The sequence below is a fragment of the Haliotis rufescens genome, unplaced genomic scaffold, assembly GCF_023055435.1.
Source record: "Haliotis rufescens isolate VD_foot unplaced genomic scaffold, xgHalRufe1.0.p SCAF_26, whole genome shotgun sequence".
Classification (NCBI taxonomy): domain Eukaryota; kingdom Metazoa; phylum Mollusca; class Gastropoda; order Lepetellida; family Haliotidae; genus Haliotis; species Haliotis rufescens.
Window position 1 is genome coordinate 4908984 of NW_025963957.1, and position 26793 is coordinate 4935776.

The following is a 26793-nucleotide window of genomic DNA, read 5'->3' on the forward strand; positions in this document are numbered from 1 at the left end:
CATTAGCCCGGGTATGGTGCTGACATGCCTAGGAACATAATCAGGGTAAACCGGGATTCGAACCCACAATCATAGGTTCCTGGAGTGTGCAAGGGACGCAATTCTGCACAGCGAATTACGGCGCGTTAGACTGGGCAACCAGTGCTCCCCTGAATGTTTTCGTAACCCCGCTTAAAACTGGTCCGATGGGCTTCCATACAATAAAGCATTGAATTGAATTGAATAGAAGTGGACTGCATTCAAACAGTATTACAAACACACGCCTTAATGTTAAACACCTAGAAAATCACCGACCGTATCCAGTAATACAATGTTGAGGTGACATCTGGGTCTGTGACAGTAGCAACACGACCAGCAACAAGAAGGGAGTCACCACATAACCCAGTCCAGAAGACTTGTTTATGACGTGTTTCCCCCCATCCTCTGTACCATTGGATTATAACAGGAACACTGTTAACTGCTGACACAACTCCACCTTACGGCTAAGCCTTTTAGCTTCGCCTACAGCATCCTAATAGCTTCACGTCACAGACTTGAGATAAGACGTAAGATATTCGATATGCTCCTTGTACCTTTGCTGGGGATCTTTCTGCCTGCTGTGGTCGTCGGCTTCAGCCTCACCATCCTGCACACCAACGACATCCACGCCAGATTCGAACAGACCAACAAATACAGTGGCCAGTGCCAAACCGATGATGTGGCAGAGGGGAAATGTTTTGGTGGGACAGCGCGACTTGTGACCAAAGTCCGTGAACAGCGCTCCCTCCATTCCAACACCATCCTCATGTCGGCAGGGGACGAATATTCGGGGACGCTGTGGTTCTACAAGTACCAAGGTGTTATTGTGGCTAGATTCATGAACCTGTTGCAGTATGACGTCATGGTGAGTATATCAGTCTACGCCATAGCGAGTATATGAACATGTTGTAATGTGACGTCACTGCGAGTATATGAACTTGTAATGTGACGCCATGGCGAGTATATGAACTTATTGCAATGTGAATGTATGGCGAGTATATAAACATGTTGCAGTTTGACGCCATAATGAGTACAATTATGTGTTTCCGCTTAACAATCCTCATATTCAGAACAAGGCTAATCCCTTACGATGGAATCATTATTGAATATAATGTAATCAAACTTTAGGGTTATGTTTGTATTCATAATGCAGTTTTACGCTGGGGTCTTGAGTCACTATTAACTCTACTCTCATCACATTCCAACAACGAGGTCTAAAGGGATCCTGTCATTTCACACAGAGGTCTCAGAAGAGCGTTAGGTTCTCCTCCACTCATGATATAACGGACAGGCAGAGACAGGAAGTGATGGCCCCACCTTCCCAACACTAAGCTGGCAGTCAAGCATGACAGGCATTTCAGATGCAAATGCAATCTTTGTCCCCTGGCAATACCGGCAACACACTTTCACTGGTGTATATTGTTCACGACAGGAGAGGTTGACTACACGTCCGGGAGTATGACAAAACCCATGAACGTCCTACTTAAATAACAAAAAGGACATTGTTATGTAAACTTGCACAGAAAATACAGCATATGTGGCTGTACCTACTGTGAGACACTGTCAGAACAGAGCTTGTGTTCATTTCAGACCTCGTACAACGGCACATGAAGTACAGCATCATTTAATAGAACATTACGGAATGTCAACACAGAGGTAGAGTTTAGGTTTCCACAGAGTATTTAGAGCTTTTAATTAGAAGTCATCCGAAAACGCTAAGCTTTCTAAAAACGCTGGCTTTTCTACTATTAAAAAGATTACTAAATTTACAAATATTTGGCTTGTTGCGAAACTGATTTGATGTATAATAGCATGTGGTTAATAAATGGGTTCAATGAGAGACAGCCCGATGGTCATTTCCTATTTCATCGAGGTGACTTGGATTGCAGTTTCTTTCTGTGGGTGGGACACATGTGTCAAATACTGCCCGTGTGAGTACAAATATTGTGAAATGTACGGTGTGTGAGATACTGCCATTGTGAGTACAAATATTGTGTAATGTAAGGTGTGTGAGATACCGTCAGTGTTGGTAAAAATATTGTGTAATGTACGGTGTTTGACAAACTGCCCGTGTGAGTACTAATATTGTGTAATGTACGGTGTTTGAGATACCGTCAGTGTTGGAAAAAATATTGTGTAATGTACGCTGCGTGTGAGATACTGCCAGAGTGTTTATAATTATTGTTTAATATACGGTGTGTGTGATATACTGCCAGTGTGAGTTAAAAATATTGTATAATGTAGGGTGAGTGAGATACTGCCAGTGTGAGTACAGATATTGTATAATGTAGGGTGTGTGAGATACTGTCAGTGTGAGTACAATATTGTATAATGTAGGGTGTGTGAGATACTGCCAGTGTGAGTACAGATATTGTATAATGTAGGGTGTGTGAGATACTGCCAGTGTGAGTACAATATTGTATAATGTAGGGTGTGTGAGATACTGCCAGTGTGAGTACAATATTGTATAATGTAGGGTGTGTGAGATACTGCCAGTGTGAGTACAATATTTTATAATGTAGGGTGTGTGAGATACTGCCAGTGTGAGTACAGATATTGTATAATGTAGGGTGTGTGAGATACTGCCAGTGTGAGTACAATATTGTATAATGTACGGTGAGTGAGATACTGCCAGTGTGAGTACAATATTGTATAATGTAGGGTGTGTGAGATACTGCCAGTGTGAGTACAGATATTGTATAATGTACGGTGAGTGAGATGCAGTCAGTGTGAGTACAATATTGTATAATGAACGGTGAGTGAGATGCAGTCAGTGTGAGTACAATATTGTATAATGTACTGTGAGTGAGATACTGCCAATGTGAGTACAGATATTGTGTAATATACGGTGTGTTTGAGATACTGCCAGTGTGAGTACAGATATTGTGTTATATACAGTGTGTGTGAGATACTGCCAGTGTGAGTACAGATATTGTGTAATAAACGGTGTGTGTGAGATACTGCCAGTGTGAGTACATATATTGTGTAATCTAATGTGTGTGTTACTGCCCATGTGGGGGTAGATATTGTGTAATATATTGCTTATGTGAAGTACTGCTTGTTTGAGAAGATCTGTGTTGTGTTCTGCCTGATTAAGAGCAAATATTTTGATGCATAGCGTGTGTAATGCACATATCATGCGATTAACTGCTTAATGCCCAATGTACTGCTTGGGTGAGGGCAGATGTTGCGTGATGCATTACCTGTCCGCGGGTGATGTGCGATATTTAGGGCAAATATTGTGTAAAGCACTGCTTTTTTGTGGCAAATGTTGTATGACGCATCGCTTGATCGAGGGGAACATTGTGTTAGATTTCGACTCATCTATATAACTCAATATTATATAGCACCACCATTTGTGCCTATTTTCTAAATCTAGACACAACATACTATTCTCAGATGACATTTACTTTCATTTTTGACAAATTGTCCTGAACCTTCGAAGATAGAGATGTAACTATATCTATGGTCACAACGTTTTGTGACAAATGCCCCATGGACTAAGGAATGAAGTCTTGCCTTAAGTTTGTCCCGTGGGATGGTTGTGTTACAAAGGTGAAACATCTTGGTTCTTTTCTGAAATTGAATCAGATCCTTTGCGTTTTTGAGAAACCACATGGTTCTCATTCCACTTGTATCATATACCTTCTGTTAATATAAAGAAAGAACTTCCTTGATTGTATGAAGGATTATAGTTTATCTTTTAATACAGGATTTGGTTATGCATTTCCTGGAATATCTCTCTCTTTGAACGGATGTTTATTTAGCTTTGGAATGCCTTACAAAAGAGGACTGGCCATGTCTTCAGGTTTTAAGTCAAACGTTAATTGTACTTATGCGTGGTTTACATATTGGCTAGATTAACATATACATTAACATATGTGGCATTATTTGATGTGACACTTAAAAATTATACATTGTTCTGTAACCAAACAATTAACTGAGTGATGATTACATATACTGGCTCTGTGTTTTGAGGCCTTGTAAGTGGAACCAACTACTTACTGTTCATGTAAGCCTGCCAGGCTTTGGATGGCAGGTGGCTGGGACAGACTGTTTGTTTTAAAATTTTGTTTCCTCTTATTTAGTGTGTGCATTCTACCAATGACAACATCACGCACTGATTTAACCCACTTTGAAAGACATTCAGCAGTTTCCTCTTATTTAGTGTGTGCATTCTACCAATGAAAACATCACGCACTGATTTAACCCACTCTGAAAGACATTCAGCAGTTTCCTCTTATTTAGTGTGTGCATTCTAACAAGGACAACATTACGCACCGATTTAACCCACTCTGAAAGACATTCAGCAGTTTCCTCTTATTTAGTGTGTGCATTCTACCAATGACAACATCACGCACTGATTTAACCCACTCTGAAAGACATTCAGCAGTTTCCTCTTATTTAGTGTGTGCATTCTACCAATGAAAACATCACGCACTGATTTAACCCACTCTAAAAGACATTCAACAGTTTCCTCTTATTTAGTGTGTGCATTCTACCAATGACAGCATTACGCACTGATTTAACCCACTCTGAAAGACATTCAGCAGTTTCCTCTTATTTAGTATGTGCATTCTACCAATGACAACATTACGCTCTGATTTAACCCGCTCTGAAAGACATTCAGCAGTTTCCTCTTATTTAGTGTGTGCATTCTACCAATGACAACATCACACACTGATTTAACCCGCTCTGAAAGACATTCAGCAGTTTCCTCTTATTTAGTGTGTGCATTGTACCAATGCGAACATCACGCACTGATTTAACCCGCTCTGAAAGACATTCAGCAGTTTCCTCTTATTTAGTGTGTGCATTCTACCAATGACAACATCACGCTCTGATTTAACCCGCTCTGAAAGACATTCAGCAGTTTCCTCTTATTTAGTGTGTGCATTCTACCAATGGCAACATCACGCACTGATTTAACCCGCTCTGAAAGACATTCAACAGTTTCCTCTTATTTAGTGTGTGCATTCTACCAATGACAACATCACGCACTGATTTAACACACTCTGAAAGACATTCAGCAGTTTCCTCTTATTTAGTGTGTGCATTCTACCAATGACAACATCACGCACTGATTTAACACACTCTGAAAGACATTCAACAGTTTCCTCTTATTTAGTGTGTGCATTCTACCAATGACAACATCACGCACTGATTTAACCCACTCTGAAAGACATTCAACAGTTTACTCTTATTTAGTGTGTGCATTCTACCAATGACAACATCACGCACTGATTTAACCCGCTCTGAAAGACATTCAGCAGTTTCCTCTTATTTAGTGTGTGCATTCTACCAATGACAACATCACGCACTGATTTAACCCGCTCTGAAAGACATTCAGCAGTTTCCTCTTATTTAGTGTGTGCATTCTACTAATGACAACATCACGCACTTATTTAACCCGCTCTGAAAGACATTCGGCAGTTTCCTCTTATTTAGTGTGTGCATTCTACCAATGACAACATCACGCACTGATTTAACCCGCTCGGAAAGACATTCAGCAGTTTCCTCTTATTTAGTGTGTGCATTCTACCAATGACAACATCACGCACTGATTTAACCGACTCTGAAAGACATTCAGCAGTTTCCTCTTATTTAGTGTGTGCATTCTACCAATGACAACTTCACGCACCGATTTAACCCACTCTGAAAGACATTCAGCAGTTTCCTCTTATTTAGTGTGTGCATTCTACCAATGACAACATCACGCACTGATTTAACCCGCTCTGAAAGACATTCAGCAGTTTCCTCTTATTTAGTGTGTGCATTCTACCAATGACAACATCACGCACTGATTTAACCCACTCTGAAAGACATTCAGCAGTTTCCTCGTATTTAGTGTGTGCATTCTACCAATGACAACATCACGCACTGATTTAACCCACTCTGAAAGACATTCAGCAGTTTCCTCTTATTTAGTGTGTGCATTCTACCAATGACAACTTCACGCACCGATTTAACCCACTCTGAAAGACATTCAGCAGTTTCCTCTTATTTAGTGTGTGCATTCTACCAATGACAACATCACACACTGATTTAACCCACTCTGAAAGACATTCAGCAGTTTCCTCTTATTTAGTGTGTGCATTCTACCAATGACAACATCACGCACTGATTTAACCCACTCTGAAAGACATTCAGCAGTTTCCTCTTATTTAGTGTGTGCATTCTACCAATGAAAACATCACGCACTGATTTAACCCACTCTGAAAGACATTCAGCAGTTTCCTCTTATTTAGTGTGTGCATTCTACCAATGACAACATCACGCACTGATTTAACCCACTCTGAAAGACATTCAGCAGTTTCCTCTTATTTAGTGTGTGCATTCTACCAATGACAACATCACGCACTGGTTTAACCGACTCTGAAAGACATTCAGCAGTTTCCTCTTATTTAGTGTGTGCATTCTACCATTGACAACATCACGCACTGGTTTAACCGACTCTGAAAGACATTCAGCAGTTTCCTCTTATTTAGTGTGTGCATTCTACCAATGACAACATCACACACTGATTTAACCCGCTCTGAAAGACATTCAGCAGTTTCCTCTTATTTAGTGTGTGCATTCTACCAATGACAACTTCACGCACCGATTTAACCCACTCTGAAAGACATTCAGCAGTTTCCTCTTATTTAGTGTGTGCATTCTACCAATGACAACATCACGCACTGATTTAACCCGCTCTGAAAGACATTCAGCAGTTTCCTCTTATTTAGTGTGTGCATTCTACCAATGACAACATCACGCACTGATTTAACCCACTCTGAAAGACATTCAGCAGTTTCCTCTTATTTAGTGTGTGCATTCTACTAATGACAACATCACGCACTGATTTAACCCACTCTGAAAGACATTCAGCAGTTTCCTCTTATTTAGTGTGTGCATTCTACCAATGACAACTTCACGCACCGATTTAACCCACTCTGAAAGACATTCAGCAGTTTCTTCTTATTTAGTGTGTGCATTCTACCAATGACAACATCACACACTGATTTAACCCACTCTGAAAGACATTCAGCAGTTTCCTCTTATTTAGTGTGTGCATTCTACCAATGACAACATCACGCACTGATTTAACCCACTCTGAAAGACATTCAACAGTTTCCTCTTATTTAGTGTGTGCATTCTACCAATGACAACATCACGCACTGATTTAACCCACTCTGAAAGACATTCAGCAGTTTCCTCTTATTTAGTGTGTGCATTCTACCAATGACAACATCACGCACTGATTTAACCCACTCTGAAAGACATTCAGCAGTTTCCTCTTATTTAGTGTGTGCATTCTACCAATGACAACATCACGCACTGGTTTAACCGACTCTGAAAGACATTCAGCAGTTTCCTCTTATTTAGTGTGTGCATTCTACCATTGACAACATCACGCACTGGTTTAACCGACTCTGAAAGACATTCAGCAGTTTCCTCTTATTTAGTGTGTGCATTCTACCAATGACAACATCACACACTGATTTAACCCGCTCTGAAAGACATTCAGCAGTTTCCTCTTATTTAGTGTGTGCATTCTACCAATGACAACATCACGCACTGATTTAACCGACTCTGAAAGACATTCAGCAGTTTCCTCTTATTTAGTGTGTGCATTCTACCAATGACAACATCACGCACTGATTTAACCCACTCTGAAAGACATTCAGCAGTTTCCTCTTATTTAGTGTGTGCATTCTACCAATGACAACTTCACGCACTGATTTAACCCGCTCTGAAAGACATTCAGCAGTTTCCTCTTATTTAGTGTGTGCATTCTACCAATGACAACTTCACGCACTGATTTAACCCGCTCTGAAAGACATTCAGCAGTTTCCTCTTATTTAGTGTGTGCATTCTACCAATGACAACATCACGCACTGATTTAACCCACTCTGAAAGACATTCAGCAGTTTCCTCTTATTTAGTGTGTGCATTCTACCAATGACAACATCACGCACTGATTTAACCCGCTCTGAAAGACATTCAGCAGTTTCCTCTTATTTAGTGTGTGCATTCTACCAATGACAACATCACGCACTGATTTAACCCACTCTGAAAGACATTCAGCAGTTTCCTCTTATTTAGTGTGTGCATTCTACCAATGACAACTTCACGCACCGATTTAACACACTCTGAAAGACATTCGGCAGTTTCCTCTGATATAGTGTGTGCATTCTACCAATGACAACATCACGCACTGATTTAACCCGCTCTGAAAGACATTCAGCAGTTTCCTCTTATTTAGTGTGTGCATTCTACCAATGACAACATCACGCACTGATTTAACCCACTCTGAAAGACATTCAGCAGTTTCCTCTTATTTAGTGTGTGCATTCTACCAATGACAACATCACGCACTGATTTAACCCGCTCGGAAAGACATTCAGCAGTTTCCTCTTATTTAGTGTGTGCATTCTACCAATGACAACATCACGCACTGATTTAACCGACTCTGAAAGACATTCAGCAGTTTCCTCTTATTTAGTGTGTGCATTCTACCAATGACAACTTCACGCACCGATTTAACCCACTCTGAAAGACATTCAGCAGTTTCCTCTTATTTAGTGTGTGCATTCTACCAATGACAACATCACGCACTTATTTAACCCGCTCTGAAAGACATTCGGCAGTTTCCTCTTATTTAGTGTGTGCATTCTACCAATGACAACATCACGCACTGATTTAACCCACTCGGAAAGACATTCAACAGTTTCCTCTTATTTAGTGTGTGCATTCTACCAATGACAACATCACGCACTGATTTAACCCACTCTGAAAGACATTCAACAGTTTCCTCTTATTTAGTGTGTGCATTCTACCAATGACAACTTTACGCACCGATTTAACCCACTCTGAAAGACATTCAGCAGTTTCCTCTTATTTAGTGTGTGCATTCTACCAATGACAACATCACACACTGATTTAACCCGCTCTGAAAGACATTCAGCAGTTTCCTCTTATTCAGTGTGTGCATTCTACCAATGACAACATCACGCACTGATTTAACCCACTCTGAAAGACATTCAGCAGTTTCCTCTTATTTAGTGTGTGCATTCTACCAATGACAACTTCACGCACCGATTTAACACACTCTGAAAGACATTCGGCAGTTTCCTCTTATATAGTGTGTGCATTCTACCAATGACAACATCACGCACTGATTTAACCCGCTCTGAAAGACATTCAGCAGTTTCCTCTTATTCAGTGTGTGCATTCTACCAATGACAACATCACGCACCGATTTAACCCACTCTGAAAGACATTCAGCAGTTTCCTCTTATTTAGTGTGTGCATTCTACCAATGACAACATCACGCACTTATTTAACCTGCTCTGAAAGACATTCAGCAGTTTCCTCTTATTTAGTGTGTGCATTCTACCAATGACAACATCACGCACTGATTTAACCGACTCTGAAAGACATTCAGCAGTTTCCTCTTATTTAGTGTGTGCATTCTACCAATGACAACTTCACGCACCGATTTAACCCACTCTGAAAGACATTCAGCAGTTTCCTCTTATTTAGTGTGTGCATTCTACCAATGACAACATCACGCACTTATTTAACCCGCTCTGAAAGACATTCGGCAGTTTCCTCTTATTTAGTGTGTGCATTCTACCAATGACAACATCACGCACTGATTTAACCCACTCGGAAAGACATTCAACAGTTTCCTCTTATTTAGTGTGTGCATTCTACCAATGACAACATCACGCACTGATTTAACCCACTCTGAAAGACATTCAACAGTTTCCTCTTATTTAGTGTGTGCATTCTACCAATGACAACTTTACGCACCGATTTAACCCACTCTGAAAGACATTCAGCAGTTTCCTCTTATTTAGTGTGTGCATTCTACCAATGACAACATCACACACTGATTTAACCCGCTCTGAAAGACATTCAGCAGTTTCCTCTTATTCAGTGTGTGCATTCTACCAATGACAACATCACGCACTGATTTAACCCACTCTGAAAGACATTCAGCAGTTTCCTCTTATTTAGTGTGTGCATTCTACCAATGACAACTTCACGCACCGATTTAACACACTCTGAAAGACATTCGGCAGTTTCCTCTTATATAGTGTGTGCATTCTACCAATGACAACATCACGCACTGATTTAACCCGCTCTGAAAGACATTCAGCAGTTTCCTCTTATTCAGTGTGTGCATTCTACCAATGACAACATCACGCACCGATTTAACCCACTTTGAAAGACATTCAGCAGTTTCCTCTTATTTAGTGTGTGCATTCTACCAATGACAACATCACGCACTTATTTAACCCGCTCTGAAAGACATTCAGCAGTTTCCTCTTATTTAGTGTGTGCATTCTACCAATGACAACATCACACACTGATTTAACCCGCTCTGAAAGACATTCAGCAGTTTCCTCTTATTTAGTATGTGCATTCTACCAATGACATCATCACGCACTGATTTAACCCACTCTGAAAGACATTCAGCAGTTTCCTCTTATTTAGTGTGTGCATTCTACCAATGACAACATCACGCACTGATTTAACCCGCTCTGAAAGACATTCAGCAGTTTCCTCTTATTCAGTGTGTGCATTCTACCAATGACAACATCACGCACTGATTTAACACACTCTGAAAGACATTCAGCAGTTTCCTCTTATTTAGTGTGTGCATTCTACCAATGACAACATCACGCACTGATTTAACCCACTCTGAAAGACATTCAACAGTTTCCTCTTATTTAGTGTGTGCATTCTACCAATGACAACATCACGCACTGATTTAACCCACTCTGAAAGACATTCAACAGTTTCCTCTTATTTAGTGTGTGCATTCTACCAATGACAACATCACGCACTGGTTTAACCCGCTCTAAAAGACATTCAGCAGTTTCCTCTTATTTAGTGTGTGCATTCTACCAATGACAACATCACGCACCGATTTAACCCACTCTGAAAGACATTCAGCAGTTTCCTCTTATTTAGTGTGTGCATTCTACCAATGACAACATCACGCACTGATTTAACCCACTCTGAAAGACATTCAGCAGTTTCCTCTTATTTAGTGTGTGCATTCTACCAATGACAACATCACGCACTGATTTAACCCACTCTGAAAGACATTCAGCAGTTTCCTCTTATTTAGTGTGTGCATTCTACCAATGACAACATCACGCACTGATTTAACCCACTCTGAAAGACATTCAGCAGTTTCCTCTTATTTAGTGTGTGCATTCTACCAATGACAACATCACGCACTGATTTAACCCACTCTGAAAGACATTCAGCAGTTTCCTCTGATTTAGTGTGTGCATTCTACCAATGACAACATCACGCACCGATTTAACCCACTCTGAAAGACATTCAGCAGTTTCCTCTTATTTAGTGTGTGCATTCTACCAATGACAACATCACGCACTGATTTAACCCACTCTGAAAGACATTCAGCAGTTTCCTCTTATTTAGTGTGTGCATTCTACCAATGACAACATCACGCACTGATTTAACCCACTCTTAAAGACATTCAGCAGTTTCCTCTTATTTAGTGTGTGCATTCTACCAATGACAACATCACGCACCGATTTAACCCACTCTGAAAGACATTCAGCAGTTTCCTCTTATTTAGTGTGTGCATTCTACCAATGACAACTTCACGCACCGATTTAACACACTCTGAAAGACATTCAGCAGTTTCCTCTTATTTAGTGTGTGCATTCTACCAATGACAACATCACGCACCGATTTAACCCACTCTGAAAGACATTCAGCAGTTTCCTCTTATTTAGTGTGTGCATTCTACCAATGACAACATCACGCACTGATTTAACCCACTCTGAAAGACATTCAGCAGTTTCCTCTTATTTAGTGTGTGCATTCTACCAATGACAACATCACGCACTGATTTAACCCACTCTGAAAGACATTCAGCAGTTTCCTCTTATTTAGTGTGTGCATTCTACCAATGACAACATCACGCACTGATTTAACCCACTCTGAAAGACATTCAGCAGTTTCCTCTTATTTAGTGTGTGCATTCTACCAATGACAACATCACGCACTGATTTAACCCACTCTGAAAGACATTCAGCAGTTTCCTCTTATTTAGTGTGTGCATTCTACCAATGACAACATCACACACTGATTTAACCCGCTCTGAAAGACATTCAGCAGTTTAGTCTTATTCAGTGTGTGCATTCTACCAATGACAACATCACGCACCGATTTAACCCACTCTGAAGGACATTCAGCAGTTTCCTCTTATTTAGTGTGTGCATTCTACCAATGACAACATCACGCACTGATTTAACCCACTCTGAAAGACATTCAGCAGTTTCCTCTTATTCAGTGTGTGCATTCTACCAATGACAACATCACGCACCGATTTAACCCACTCTGAAAGACATTCAGCAGTTTCCTCTTATTTAGTGTGTGCATTCTACCAATGACAACATCACGCACTGATTTAACCCGCTCGGAAAGACATTCAACAGTTTCCTCTTATTTAGTGTGTGCATTCTACCAATGACAACATCACGCACTGGTTTAACCCGCTCTGAAAGACATTCAGCAGTTTCCTCTTATTCAGTGTGTGCATTCTACCAATGACAACATCACGCACCGATTTAACCCACTCTGAAAGACATTCAGCAGTTTCCTCTTATTTAGTGTGTGCATTCTACCAATGACAACATCACGCACTGATTTAACCCACTCTGAAAGACATTCAGCAGTTTCCTCTTATTTAGTGTGTGCATTCTACCAATGACAACTTCACGCACCGATTTAACACACTCTGAAAGACATTCAGCAGTTTCCTCTTATTTAGTGTGTGCATTCTACCAATGACAACATCACGCACCGATTTAACCCACTCTGAAAGACATTCAGCAGTTTCCTCTTATTTAGTGTGTGCATTCTACCAATGACAACATCACGCACTGATTTAACCCGCTCGGAAAGACATTCAACAGTTTCCTCTTATTTAGTGTGTGCATTCTACCAATGACAACATCACGCACTGGTTTAACCCGCTCTGAAAGACATTCAGCAGTTTCCTCTTATTCAGTGTGTGCATTCTACCAATGACAACATCACGCACCGATTTAACCCACTCTGAAAGACATTCAGCAGTTTCCTCTTATTTAGTGTGTGCATTCTACCAATGACAACATCACGCACTGATTTAACCCGCTCTGAAAGACATTCAGCAGTTTCCTCTTATTTAGTGTGTGCATTCTACCAATGACAACATCACGCACTGATTTAACCCGCTCTGAAAGACATTCAGCAGTTTCATCGTCTCTTTTGGGCCCATTTCTTGCCATATGCTTCGACGGCATCATGACGATTTTAAAGTTGTGATCTCGACTGGAAGGAGGCTGCTAGCGCTATCATGGTCCAAGTTTCAAAAATAAAGCGACAAAACCTTTCCATATGCAATAGAAATCTCTGCATAAAGCAGAGGCGATTGCACAATTCCGATTATATCATGAGCACTATCCAATAGTAATGATACCAGGTGTTCGCGAAAAGGTGACGGAGGTTTTTATTATCAACAATTGAGTAATCACATGTGATAATATGACCAACATGTTTGAATCAATATCAGCCATTATTGGTAACATGAAAGAGTGAAATTTACATCATGAGCTGCCAAGTCCACGTTCTGCAACACGTCCTTATAACTGAACAACTTGGATGAAATGGTGTTCGTGTAGGTAAATGTATCTGTTGGTTGACCCTGAAATTTGAAATATTGAGGGACATTTAGGGAAACTGAAAATGTTTAGGTATTTTATAGCATCAATTCTCTTGTTTGCAGACTTCTTCAAATTCTGTTTCGGGTTTGGCCAATGTTTCAAAGCAGTATTGATACTATACTCTCTAGTCGAGACTTACTCTTTGTAGAGCCATCCATCAGGAAACATTGCTGAATATGTAGTATAGTATAGTCTTTTTTGTTACTTTGTGCAATCCCAATGGTTCCTGAAAGAGTGGCATTAACTCCTCCAAATCAATTGTATCATTTGGTCTTTTTCATTCCGTGTGACCATCTCTAAAGACGTTGCACCATTAGACGTAGAAGATAATTTAAGATCTGGATATGCTTCTACTGCTCTACTGCTGTTTCCAGGCGCTGGGTAATCATGAGTTTGACCTCGGCATCGAGGGGTTGATACCCTTCCTCAACGACGTCAACTTCACCGTGGCCAGCGCCAACATCGATGCTACAGGCGAGCCGTTGGTGGAAAACAAGCTGATGAAACATACAGTGTTGACGGTCGGGGGTGAACTTATCGGGGTCATCGGGTACACTACAACAGAGACGCCGTTAATCTCGTCACCAGGTAAAACTAGGGCCCCATAACAATGACACACAATTTACGTCCTTTACTTTCGTAAGAACAATAGTACCGTAAAGTAAACGGAAGACCCTTTAATTTTCTCTACTTTAGTATTTTATCATTAATATTATATTAAAAATGTATTCACTTCAGGTCAAAATCTCAAATTTGAAGATGAGGTTGTAGCAGTCCAGAGAGAGGTGGACTCCCTGACGTCACAGGGCATCAACAAGATCATCGCTCTCGGTCACTCGGGATTTGATGTTGACCAACGAATAGCAGCAGAGGTCAATAACCTGGATGTGGTGGTCGGGGGTCACACCAATACCTTCCTCTACACAGGTGAGAACGCACATGCCTACGCGCATGCACACGTAAACGCACACTCACATACATACTTCAGCATATGCAGACCGGTCCAACACTCACCCATATTTGCAGCTGTGTATGCTATGTCATGTTTTGGTCGGAAGGTTCAAACTACTTACTGCCTTTCAATGCAATTAGCGCTTCAAGTCAAACCAGTAATAGATTGCCATTTTTTCAGGCGACCCCCCGTCCAATGAGGAACCGGAAGGAGAGTATCCCCACGTGGTGACCCAGTCGGGAGGGGCCAAGGTGCTCGTGGTGCAGGACTATGCTTACGGAAAGTATCTTGGAGCTCTGGAAGTGACCTTTGACCCGGATGGTGTCATCACGTCATGGGGAGGCAACCCGATCCTACTAGACAACAAAACAGCACAAGGTTGGTTCTGTCTACTGTGTCAATGGTCAAAGTTTACATTCATGGACTACGTGCAAGCACATTTTACTTTTGACATCGGGCACTTGGGGGAGAAACCGTTTTTGCAGGTAATAGCATGGCCACATACTACTGGACCAACGGCATCCATAAATTCAACGAAATATTGAACATTCGGATGTCTTTATCTCCATGGAAACAGAACCACTTCGTCCGCAGTATGGAGAAGAAAGTTTTCTCTCAAATACTGATAAAAAAGATGTACACCTGGAAAATAATCAAGCACCGCTAACAATACATGCCCTCATAAAAGAGCATATATTTTATTTGTATTCTATATATATATTTTCTGACTAAACACATTTGTTATGTTTACAAAGTGAAATACCCATTTAGAAATAGAGAAACCGAAGTCGATTACGTGATGATATATTTTTTAACTATCCCGCTGGTTATAATTCTACCCTCAATTGCTATCTATGCTACTTCTTATCATATGCTATGACACATGTGATCGAGATCATCGGGAGGAGCACATCAGGTATCGGTGGCTTCCTAGATATTTTTGAAAATGAGACCATGGAGATGGTTACAACAGATACGTAATCAGATTTCATGTCCTCGGGTATTCTTTTAGGCTTTTGTTCAACCAATCAGGGATGCGACACACACTTAAATTTACCTCTTTATATATATTGAACAACAAAAGTTCCTGTGACACTGAATAAGATTTAATGCAAAGTTAAGTTTTTTACCAAATCTGAAACATTTCGGTTTGCAACCGATAAAGGACTTCTGTAAGTGTTCAAATGGTTTAATTTTCCATAGTGACTTCAGAAAATGCGTGATTTCATGAAAAAAACTATGAACAAGCCAAAATGTCAATTTATAAATCAATAGCGTGTGTGTCCACCTCTGGTTGCGATGCAAGCAACACATCTTCGTCTCATAGAATGGACCAGGCGTCGCAGAAAGTCCTGTGGGATATCTCTCCATATCTGCTGGAGTATGTTTCGAAGTTCCCGGAGTGTCTATGGAGCACGTGGTTGACGTCGAGGTGCCGATCCATCTCATCCCACATGTGCTCGATTGGTGAGAGATCAGGGGAGCGAGCCATCCAGGGGATGACATTCACGTTGTTTTGTTGAAGAGAACACTGAACAAGTCGAGCAATATGAGGCCGGGCGTTGTCATGTTGAAAGGTAATGCCTGGGCCATGACGACGCAAAAACGGTAGAACAACAGGGCCGATGATCTCGTCGCGGTAGCGCTGTCCATCAGGATTTCCCTCTACCACTATCAAACGGGTCCTCTGTCTTGCTGTAATCCAACCCCATACCATAACGCTGCCGTCCCCCGAATCGATCTTCCTCTATGACACAATGATTGACGTAACGTTCACCTCGACGTCGGTACACTCGAATCCGTCCATCGCTGTGGCTGAGGTGAAAACGAGACTCGTCAGTGAATAGAACTTGTCCCCACTGCATGGCCGTCCAGCGTAGACGCTGTCTGCACCACTGTAGACGTGCTCGACGATGGTTTCCTGTCAAAATGGGACGTCTGGCGGGTCTTCTGGCGACAATCCATGCACTTCTGAGGTGGCGACGTACGGTTTGTGAAAATATTCGTCGAAGGCCAGGGATGCTTCTTGCAGTCACTGTTGCTGGCTGGAATCGATTTCGTAGGTGTGTGGTTCGAATCCAGTTGTCTTGTCGATTATTGGTTGTGGCCTGCCACTCCGAGGATGGTCATTGACTGCATTCGTCTGTTGCCAACGTTGCCATAAACACCAAATGGTGTTTCTGTGGACGTTAAATTGTCTTGCAACATCACGTTAACTCGATCCTGCTTCAAGCATACCAATGGCTCGCAGACGCTCATTTTCGGACAGGCGTGGCATTTCGTAATGTTGAATAATTGCGTAATTTTGTTGTTTTTCTGAGTGGTTGTTGTCAGCACGATGCTAAACAATGCATATGGAATCCCGTTAACGCACATGTTTTTATACCCATTCTTGGGAAGTGAAATGCATGGGGCTTTTGCTTTTGCATGGAATGCATGCTTTTCTGTAGCAGTTGCGTTTTTGTGACTTGATTCCATACATGTACTACAATATTGAAAACCAAACTTTACTTGTTTGAAAAATACACTAAAATATTGGTGTCAAGGGAACTTTTGTTGTTAAGTATATGTCGTCGGAGACCAACAAATGCAACCAATGCCCCTGTGTTTGTCTTCTAGATGAGATGACCCTGGAGCTTATGCAGCCATACAAGGAGGGCGTGGCTAACGAGTCAGGCACGGTGGTGGCCAGAAGCCAAGTGATGCTTGACGGGGACAGGTCCTCCTGTAGGGTCAAAGAGTGTAATTTTGGTAAGTTAAAAACTCGATTTATTCACGTAATGGCCCCAGTTATAACTGTACCTCTGTAAGACTCTTCACGCATAGATCGACATATGAAACAGATGAAGCGATCTCACTGTTCTCCTTTATTCATTAATTTATTTATTTCATATGCTACCTACTCCAAATAACCTATTTCTTAACTCCTCCGCCAGCACAACTTCATCCAGCCCCTAAGGCCCCGTCTTCACATATTTTTGGGATATTGACTCCTCGGACATGCATTCTTTATAGTGTCTAACTAACGTGTATATATATTCATGTATTCCTGGGAGCATTTGGGTAGCCTATTGGTTAAAGCTTTCGCTCGTCACGCCGAAGACCCGGGTTCAATTCCCGACATAGGTACAATGTTTGAAGCCCATTTGTGGTGTCCCGCGCCATGATATTGCTGGAATATTGCTAAAAGCGGTGTAAAACCTCACTCACTCACTCATGTATTCTTGTGCCCTAGGGAACCTGATTGCGGACAGTATGGTGCACAAGAACCTGAAGCACAGCGACTCCCTGGAATGGAACCACGTGGCCATCGCTTTCATGAACGGGGGCGGCATCCGGGCCTCAGTAGAGAGAGGTACTTCTGACTAACACAGTTCTCATACAGGAGGTAACGTTAGATCTCATACAGTGAGGTAACGTTAGATGTCAAACAGGAGGTAACGTTAGATCTCATACAGTGAGGTAACGTTAGATGTCAAACAGGAGGTAACGTTAGATCTCATACAGTGAGGTAACGTTAGATGTCAAACAGGAGGTAACGTTAGATGTCAAACAGGAGGTAACGTTAGATCTCAAACAGGAGGTAACGTTAGATCTCAAACAGGAGGTAACGTTAGATGTCAAACAGGAGGTAACGTTAGATCTCAAACAGGAGGTAACGTTAGATCGCAAACAGGAGGTAACGTTAGATCTCATACAGTCAGGTAACGTTAGATCTCATACAGGAGGTAACGTTAGATCTCATACAGTGAGGTATCGTTAGATCTCAAACAGGAGGTAACGTTAGATCGCAAACAGGAGGTAACGTTAGATGTCATACAGTCAGGTAACGTTAGATCTCATACAGGAGGTAACGTTTGATACAAACAGGAGGTAACGTTAATTCTCAAACAGGAGGTAACGTTAGATCTCAAACAGGAGGTAACTTTAGATCTCAAAGAGGAGGTACCGTTAGATCTCATACAGGAGGTAACGTTAGATCGCAAACAGTGAGGTATCGTTAGATCTCAAACAGGAGGTAACGTTAGATCGCAAACAGGAGGTAACGTGAGATGGCAAACAGGAGATAACGTTTGATACAAACAGGAGGTAACGTTAATTCTCAAACAGCAGGTAACGTTAGATCTCAAACAGGAGGTACCGTTAGATCTCATACAGGAGGTAACGTTAGATCTCAAACAGGAGGTAACGTTAGATCTCAAACAGGAGGTAACGTTAGATCTCAAACAGGAGGTAACGTTAGATCTCAAACAGGAGGTAACGTTAGATCTCAAACAGGAGGTAACGTTAGATCTCATACAGGAGGTAACGTTAGATCTCATACAGGCGGTAACGTTAGATCGCAAACAGGAGGTAACGTAAGATGGCAAACAGGAGATAATGTTTGATACAAACAGGAGGTAACGTTAGATCTCAAACAGAAGGTAACGTTAGATAGCAAACAGGAGGTAACGTTAGATCTCAAACAGGAGGTAACTTTAGATCTCAAACAGGGGGTACCGTTAGATCTCATACAGGAGGTATCGTTAGATCTCAAACAGGAGGTAACGTTAGATCGCAAACAGGAGGTAACATTAGATGGCAAACAGGAGATAACGTTTGATATAAACAGGAGGTAACGTTAGATCCCAAACAGGAGGTAACGTTAGATCTCATACAGTCAGGTAACGTGAGATCTCATACAGTGAGGTAAAGTTAGATCTCAAACAGGAAGTAACGTTAGACCCCAACAGGAGGTAACGTTAGATCTCATACAGTTAGGTAACGTTAGATCTCAAACAGGAGGTGACGTTAGATCTCATACAGTGAGGTAACGTTAGATCTCAAACAGGAGGTAACGTTAGATCTCATACAGTGAGGTAACGTTAGATTTCAAACAGGAGGTAACGTTAGATCTCAAACAGGAGGTAACGTTAGACCTCAAACAGGAGGTAACGTTAGATTGCAAACAGGAGGTAACGTTAGATCTCATACAGGAGGTAACGTTAGATCTCATACAGTGAGGTAACGTTAGATCTCAAACAGGAGGTAACGTTAGATCGCAAACAGGAGGTAACGTTAGATGGCAAACAGGAGATAACGTTTGATACAAACAGGAGGTAACGTTAGATCTCAAACAGGAGGTAACGTTTGATCTCATACAGTCAGGTAACGTTAGATCTCATACAGTGAGGTAAAGTTAGATCTCAAACAGGAGGTAACGTTAGACCCAAACAGGAGGTAACGTTAGATCTCATACAGTTAGGTAACGTTAGATCTCAAACAGAAGGTAACGTTAGATCTCAAACAGGAGGTAACTTTAGATCTCAAACAGGAGGTAACGTTAGATCTCATACAGGAGTTACCGTTAGATCTCATACAGGAGGTAACGTTAGATCGCAAACAGGAGGTAACGTTAGATGGCAAACAGGAGATAACGTTTGATACAAACAGGAGGTAACGTTAGATCTCAAACAGGAGGTAACGTTAGATCTCAAACAGGAGGTAACGTTAGATCTCAAACAGGAGGTAACGTTAGATCTCAAACAGGAGGTACCGTTAGATCTCATACAGGAGGTAACGTTAGATCTCAAACAGGAGGTAACGTTAGATCTCATACAGGAGGTAACGTTAGATCTCAAACAGAAGGTAACGTTAGATCTCATACAGTCATGTAACGTTAGATCTCAAACAGGACGTGACGTTAGATCTCAAACAGGAGGTAACTTTAGATCTCATACAGAAGGTACCGTTAGATCTCATACAGTGAGGTGACTTTAGAACTCATACAGAAGGTAACGTTAGATCTCATACAGGAGGTAACGTTAGATCTCAAACAGGAGGTAACGTTAGATCTCATACAGGAGGTAACGTTAGATCTCAAACAGAAGGTAACGTTAGATCTCATACAGTCAGGTAACGTTAGATCTCAAACAGGACGTAACGTTAGATCTCAAACAGGAGGTAACTTTAGATCTCATACAGAAGGTACCGTTAGATCTCATACAGTGAGGTGACGTTAGAACTCATACAGAAGGTAACGTTAGATCTCATAAAGGAGGTAACGTTAGATCTTAAACAGAAGGTAACGTTAGATCTCAAACAGGAGGTAACGTTAGATCTCATACAGTCAGGTGACGTTAGATCTCAAACAGGAGGTAACGTTAGATCTCATACAGGAGGTAACGTTAGATCTCAAACAGAAGGTAACGTTAGATCTCATACAGGAGGTAACGTTAGATCTCATACAGGAGGTAACTTTAGATCTCATACAGAAGGTACCGTTAGATCTCATACAGTGATGTGACGTTAGAACTCATACAGAAGGTAACGTTAGATCTCATACAGGAGGTAACGTTAGATCTTAAACAGAAGGTAACGTTAGATCTCAAACAGGAGGTAACGTTAGATCTCATACAGGAGGTAACGTTAGATCTCAAACAGAAGGAAGCGTTAGATCTCAAACAGAAGGTAACGTTAGATCTCATACAGTGAGGTGACTTTAGAACTCATACAGAAGGTAACGTTAGATCTCATACAGGAGGTAACGTTAGATCTCAAACAGGAGGTGACGTTAGAACTCAAACAGAAGGTAACGTTAGATCTCATACAGGAGGTAACGTTAGATCTCATACAGTCAGGTGACGTTAGAACTCATGCGGAAGGTAACGTTAGATCTCATACAGGAGGTAACGTTAGATCTCATACAGAAGGTACCGTTAGATCTCATACAGTGAGGTGACGTTAGAACTCATACAGAAGGTAACGTTAGATCTCATACAGGAGGTAACGTTAGATCTTAAACAGGAGGTAACGTTAGATCTCAAACAGGAGGTAACGTTAGATCTCATACAGTCAGGTGACGTTAGATCTCAAACAGGAGGTAACGTTAGATCTCATACAGGAGGTAACGTTAGATCTCAAACAGAAGGTAACGTTAGATCTCATACAGGAGGTAACGTTAGATCTCATACAGGAGGTAACTTTAGATCTCATACAGAAGGTACCGTTAGATCTCATACAGTGATGTGACGTTAGAACTCATACAGAAGGTAACGTTAGATGTCAAACAGGAGGTAACGTTAGATCTTAAACAGAAGGTAACGTTAGATCTCAAACAGGAGGTAACGTTAGATCTCATACAGGAGGTAACGTTAGATCTCAAACAGAAGGAAGCGTTAGATCTCAAACAGAAGGTAACGTTAGATCTCATACAGTGAGGTGACGTTAGATCTCATACAGAAGGTAACGTTAGATCTCATACAGAAGGTACCGTTAGATCTCATACAGCGAGGTGACATTAGAACTCATACAGAAGGTAACGTTAGATCTCATACAGGAGGTAACGTTAGATCTCATACAGTCAGGTGACGTTAGAACTCATACAGGAGGTAACGTTAGATCTCATACAGGAGGTAACGTTAGATCTCAAACAGAAGGTAACGTTAGATCTCAAACAGGAGGTAACGTTAGATCTCAAACAGGAGGTAACTTTAGATCTCATACAGAAGGTACCGTTAGATCTCATACAGTGAGGTGGCGTTAGAACTCATACAGAAGGTAACGTTAGATCTCATACAGGAGGTAACGTTAGATCTTAAACAGAAGGTAACGTTAGATCTCAAACAGGAGGTAACGTTAGATCTCATACAGGAGGTAACGTTAGATCTCAAACAGAAGGAAGCGTTAGATCTCATACAGGAGGTAACGTTAGATCTGAAAGAGGCGGTAACGTTAGATCTCAAACAGGAGGTAACTTTAGATCTCATACAGAAGGTACCGTTAGATCTCATACAGTGAGGTGACGTTAGATCTCATACAGAAGGTAACGTTAGATCTCATACAGGAGGTAACGTTAGATCTCAAACAGAAGGTGACGTTAGATCTCATACAGAAGGTAACGTTAGATCTCATACAGGAGGTAACGTTAGATCTCAAACAGAAGGTCACGTCATATTCTTCTGAATAACCAAGACCCAATACAGAGATGTAACTTCACTGTTTTGACAATACATCTTACAAAGGTCCCAAATGGCAATCATTTCCGTCAATTTTTTGCTGTTATTCTGCTTTACACTGTCCAAATATTCCTTGTGATGAATTGTTTTCGCCTCTTTTTTGTTTGGCCTGCCCAAACAGACTTTCTGAGGACTCTTTTCTCAATCCTTCTATTGATGTTATGTTCAGGTGACGTTTCTATCGGCGACATCCTGACAGTGCTGCCATTCCGGAACTCTGTGGACATCGTTGAGCTGCTTGGGAAACATGTCCGGGAGACGCTGGAGTTCACGGCGTCCAAGTGGGTGGAGAACACGAGTAACTTATTCGGAGGCTTCCTCCAGGTGTCTGGTACGTGTTTCCACATGACGACCGTAAAGGCCATATAAGCAACGTACATTGTCAGCCTTATCAAGGATCAGGACGCAATAGCAATTGGCCTTCTTAAAGTTTTTGAACAGCTACAGAGCTGCCTCTGTATGGTGTAAGACAGCGTTAGGAAGCAGCTGCAAAGCAACATCTTCAACGTTACACAACAGTATTGTTCTATTATCTGTTCATACAATATTAACAAGATTCTGAAAATCACTGTTCGTAAGCACTCCTCGTGTTTACACGGCAGAAATAAATCTCGTTATGTTCAGACACCATTAGAAAGCAACAGATAATCGCAGGTAGCATTGCAAGACATTGTAAGGCATCGTTATAATGTTTAAACAACGTTTAAACCATACATTATCCTTTATTCAATTCTCCTCTCCAGGAATGAAAATTGTGTACGACATGGGGATGCCTGTGGGTCAAAGGGTAATAGAGGTCAAGGTCAGGTGCACCAACTGTTCCGTGCCCCATTACGTGGATCTGAATGACTCGGAGGTATACAAGATCATCATGCCCAACTTCATTGCCAATGGTGGAGACGGATATGACGTCATCAAGAAGAACAAGATGAAACATCATCTGCTTGGTAAGCTTGTCATGGTTCACTGCGTCACGTGTCAAACTATAAACGTGTAAGAATGTTTCAGCTGTGGTTTGCAAAATATGCAAGATAGGCTTAATGTAGCACTTCAAGGAAATATTGGCGCTACGTTTTGTGTAATATCCAACATCTGTCCAGTCGCCATTCTGGCAGTGCGGCTGGTTAGTCTCTGGTAGGTTATAACCTACCACCACACGTTGAAGATTTCAAGAGCGCTTTCAGCACAGTTGACTACGCTCTCCATATTTCACGATTTGGTTGCTTTCAGTGACAATATGTGTGTTATTGTTGCAGGGGATGTGGACGCCGACGTCTTCATTGAGTACGTCAAGAGCTTTTCGCCCCTTACCACAGGCCTGGAGGGTCGCATAACATTGCGGAAGGTGGCCACGTGCCCTTGTCGCGAGACCAGTGACGTCACCCGCCCAACACCACAGCTCCTCGCATCGACAATTGCAATCATAATAATCAGTGTTCTGCTGATATAAGTGACATTTCATGTCATGAAATTTGTATGGTGATCACAGGAACGACGGACGTGTTCTTCTCTTTGTGGGTGTGATATGATGGGTGGCTGGAGATATTGATGGACAGTGTGTTGTGATGTGTGTGTCCATCTTGACATATCATGTGCATACATTTTCGAAAGGCATTTATTCGACTTTGTTGGAGAAATAAGCTGTTGTATGCACTTCTTATGAAGGTGAACATTGACAAATATTTCTAAGTTTAAAAGATATTATATAACTAGATGTCAGCTTGTGTTAGAATCGGAAGTTCGAAAAGTCAAATGTTCACAATATAATATGGAGTACGCCAAAGATGTATGTTGAGTCCTGTTTTATTTGTATTTTTTATACATGAGTTGGTAGATGAAATGAAGCAATGTGCACTGAGGGGTGTTTATGTCAGGGGTGGACTAAACGGTATCATGCTGCTCTTTTTGGCATATGACGAAAGATTGATTGAAGGCCTATAAAGAAAACTTTATACATTGACATGTTATTGCGTTATATCCCTAGGAGTTGACCTAAAGAAGTCATATTTGGTTGTGTTCAGAAATGGTGGATAGCTAAGAAATAGAGAAACATGGATTTATTATGGTAAACATAAGAAAGTAGTATCTCATTATACATATCTGGGTATTGTCTTTACATCCAAGTTCATTTGGTCAAAACGTGTGGAACATTTGCACTACAAGCTGGAAAGGCTCCATTCTTACGTTTTTAAATGAGTATCCAAGCATTTGTCTGACAGTAGCACCTGTAATATCTGATAGTAAAATAGTTCCATATTTTACCATGGTTCGGAAGAATGGAGTGACACTTGTGTGAGTTTTGAGGTTGGTCCGTAAACGATATAAATTTGTTAATGAAATAAAAGATAGAACCTACCAATGAGTTAATTATTTCCTTCGATGTATAACGTTTTGGGCAGACTTGCATACTCTTCAAAAGAAGGTAGGGGATCATAAAATATAACTGTGACCGCTCGCCAGAAGAAGGATCAGCTTTGAAAAATGACTGCCAGAGATTCGCCCAACACCCCCCAGATATTTCGCTGAGACCATGCATTTCCCCCGTACACACGGGTAGGGGGTAATTCTTGATTTTGATACTTCAGTACAAGGTCGTCAAATCGCTTTCGGACATTGGTGATTTTCATTATCCCTAATAACACGTAACCTCTGTACTCTTGCATTTATGCAGTATTTGTGTTCAGGCTGGTGAACGCCTAAATGCTATTGGCATGCTTCAAACTGGTACAACGCAGTGAGAGATATGGTCAATGTGTTTCAGTTTGTGATTTGCAGACTTTGGAACAGGTTTCCGCAGACACAAAATACCAATGGAGGACCATGCACAGGGCAACCTATGTCAACAACACAGGGTCCAGGTTCGAAATCGATCAAATTGCTGTTCAATTGCACCAGGCCACCGGAGTTCAAGTTACTGACCAGATGCCTAGAAATCCTCTGCATGCAGCTAATCTACATGCTCCACGACCACGTGTTGTATAACCGTTCACCAATCACTACATTCTAGCCAGACGTCTATTGTGTTTAGAACCTGGTGTTTAGACACTGTGAGAATCGCCTATGTTCTCATGTAATGCTTTCAGATGCGTCCAGATTCACTCTGGACTTTCTGAATAGTAACTGTTGTGTACATGACATGTCTGTAGGCGTCCTGTGATGGGCAGGAGTACCCGGGTTGAGATATCGGGGTTGTGTTGGGCAGGGGTACCTGGGTGGAGATAGCTGGCTGTTGAACTCGGTTTTCAAATGAAAAGTCAAGTCGTTATGGAAAGGTGAAAACTGTACAGAAGAATGGCATGCCGTCACCGGAGGTTTGGAATTAGAATGAAGGCCCCTGGCCCCAATACATGCTATTTCAATAAATGTACCACATTTTACCACATCATGGTCAACTTACGTTTAACATTTTCCGTCTCTTATCATAGCTTATATAATTAATAGTTTCTTCGGCAATATTTCAGAATTTTCAGATAATATTATTTAAAACTTATTCGGGAATGGGTATTGACAAGCAATATTCTCTAAGGTCACTTCAATATTTACAGATTAAGACAAAATGATATTCACCTCCGATACCAAGTTTACATGACATGACTCTATTCCTCATCATCGATCATCATTTTCCTTCAGTTTTAACAATCTGGCTGAAAGTGGAAAAATAATGTTTCGATGTTCCTTGTCTGCGCTTACAAGGTTCTTTTCGGGCTGTTTTGAACTCTCCCTAAGATAGCAGGTGAAGGCGGATGTAGGCTGTGTTTATCGTCTGTACTTACTAATTTGTTCATTATATTATTTGCGATTGTTTCAAAATCCATGTGATATTCTCCTCATGCCATAAACACTATGGTTTGTGTCCTCCCATTAGTTTCGCGTCCCATTTGTCACACACCTTAAAACATCGTAGGTCATGGCGGAAGGCACTGACTGGTCTACCCTATGTTACCTAAGTATTAGAATGGAGTGATCCAAGAAAAATGTAAAAATAATCTTATACTTAATGTATATAAGACTGTAGAAAAGTAAACTTGTACTTTATTTATGTGAAGTATATGCACACAAAGACATTTTAAATACAAGAGGGTAG

General features: G+C 41.2%; 1 protein-coding gene across 1 annotated transcript; it reads left to right on the forward strand.

Annotated features, from left to right (window-relative positions):
• Positions 1-272: 272 nt before the first annotated feature.
• LOC124147357 (snake venom 5'-nucleotidase-like) lies at positions 273-25064 on the forward strand. The gene is made up of 9 exons (XM_046518049.2): positions 273-883; positions 14135-14348; positions 14499-14687; positions 14893-15090; positions 17332-17463; positions 17948-18067; positions 22879-23040; positions 23453-23656; positions 23966-25064. The coding sequence occupies exons 1-9, from the start codon at positions 560-562 to the stop codon at positions 24157-24159; spliced, it is 1737 nt and encodes a 578-aa protein (XP_046374005.2). The 5' UTR covers positions 273-559; the 3' UTR covers positions 24160-25064.
• Positions 25065-26793: the final 1729 nt, after the last annotated feature.

Coding starts and splice junctions, on each gene's coding strand:
- LOC124147357 (XM_046518049.2), top strand. CDS start 560: ATGCTCCTTGTACCTTTGCTGGGGATCTTTCTGCCTGCTGTGGTCGTC. Junction 15,091..17,331: donor AGACAACAAAACAGCACAAG/GTTGGTTCTGTC, acceptor TTTGTCTTCTAG/ATGAGATGACCCTGGAGCTT. Junction 23,041..23,452: donor AGGCTTCCTCCAGGTGTCTG/GTACGTGTTTCC, acceptor TCTCCTCTCCAG/GAATGAAAATTGTGTACGAC.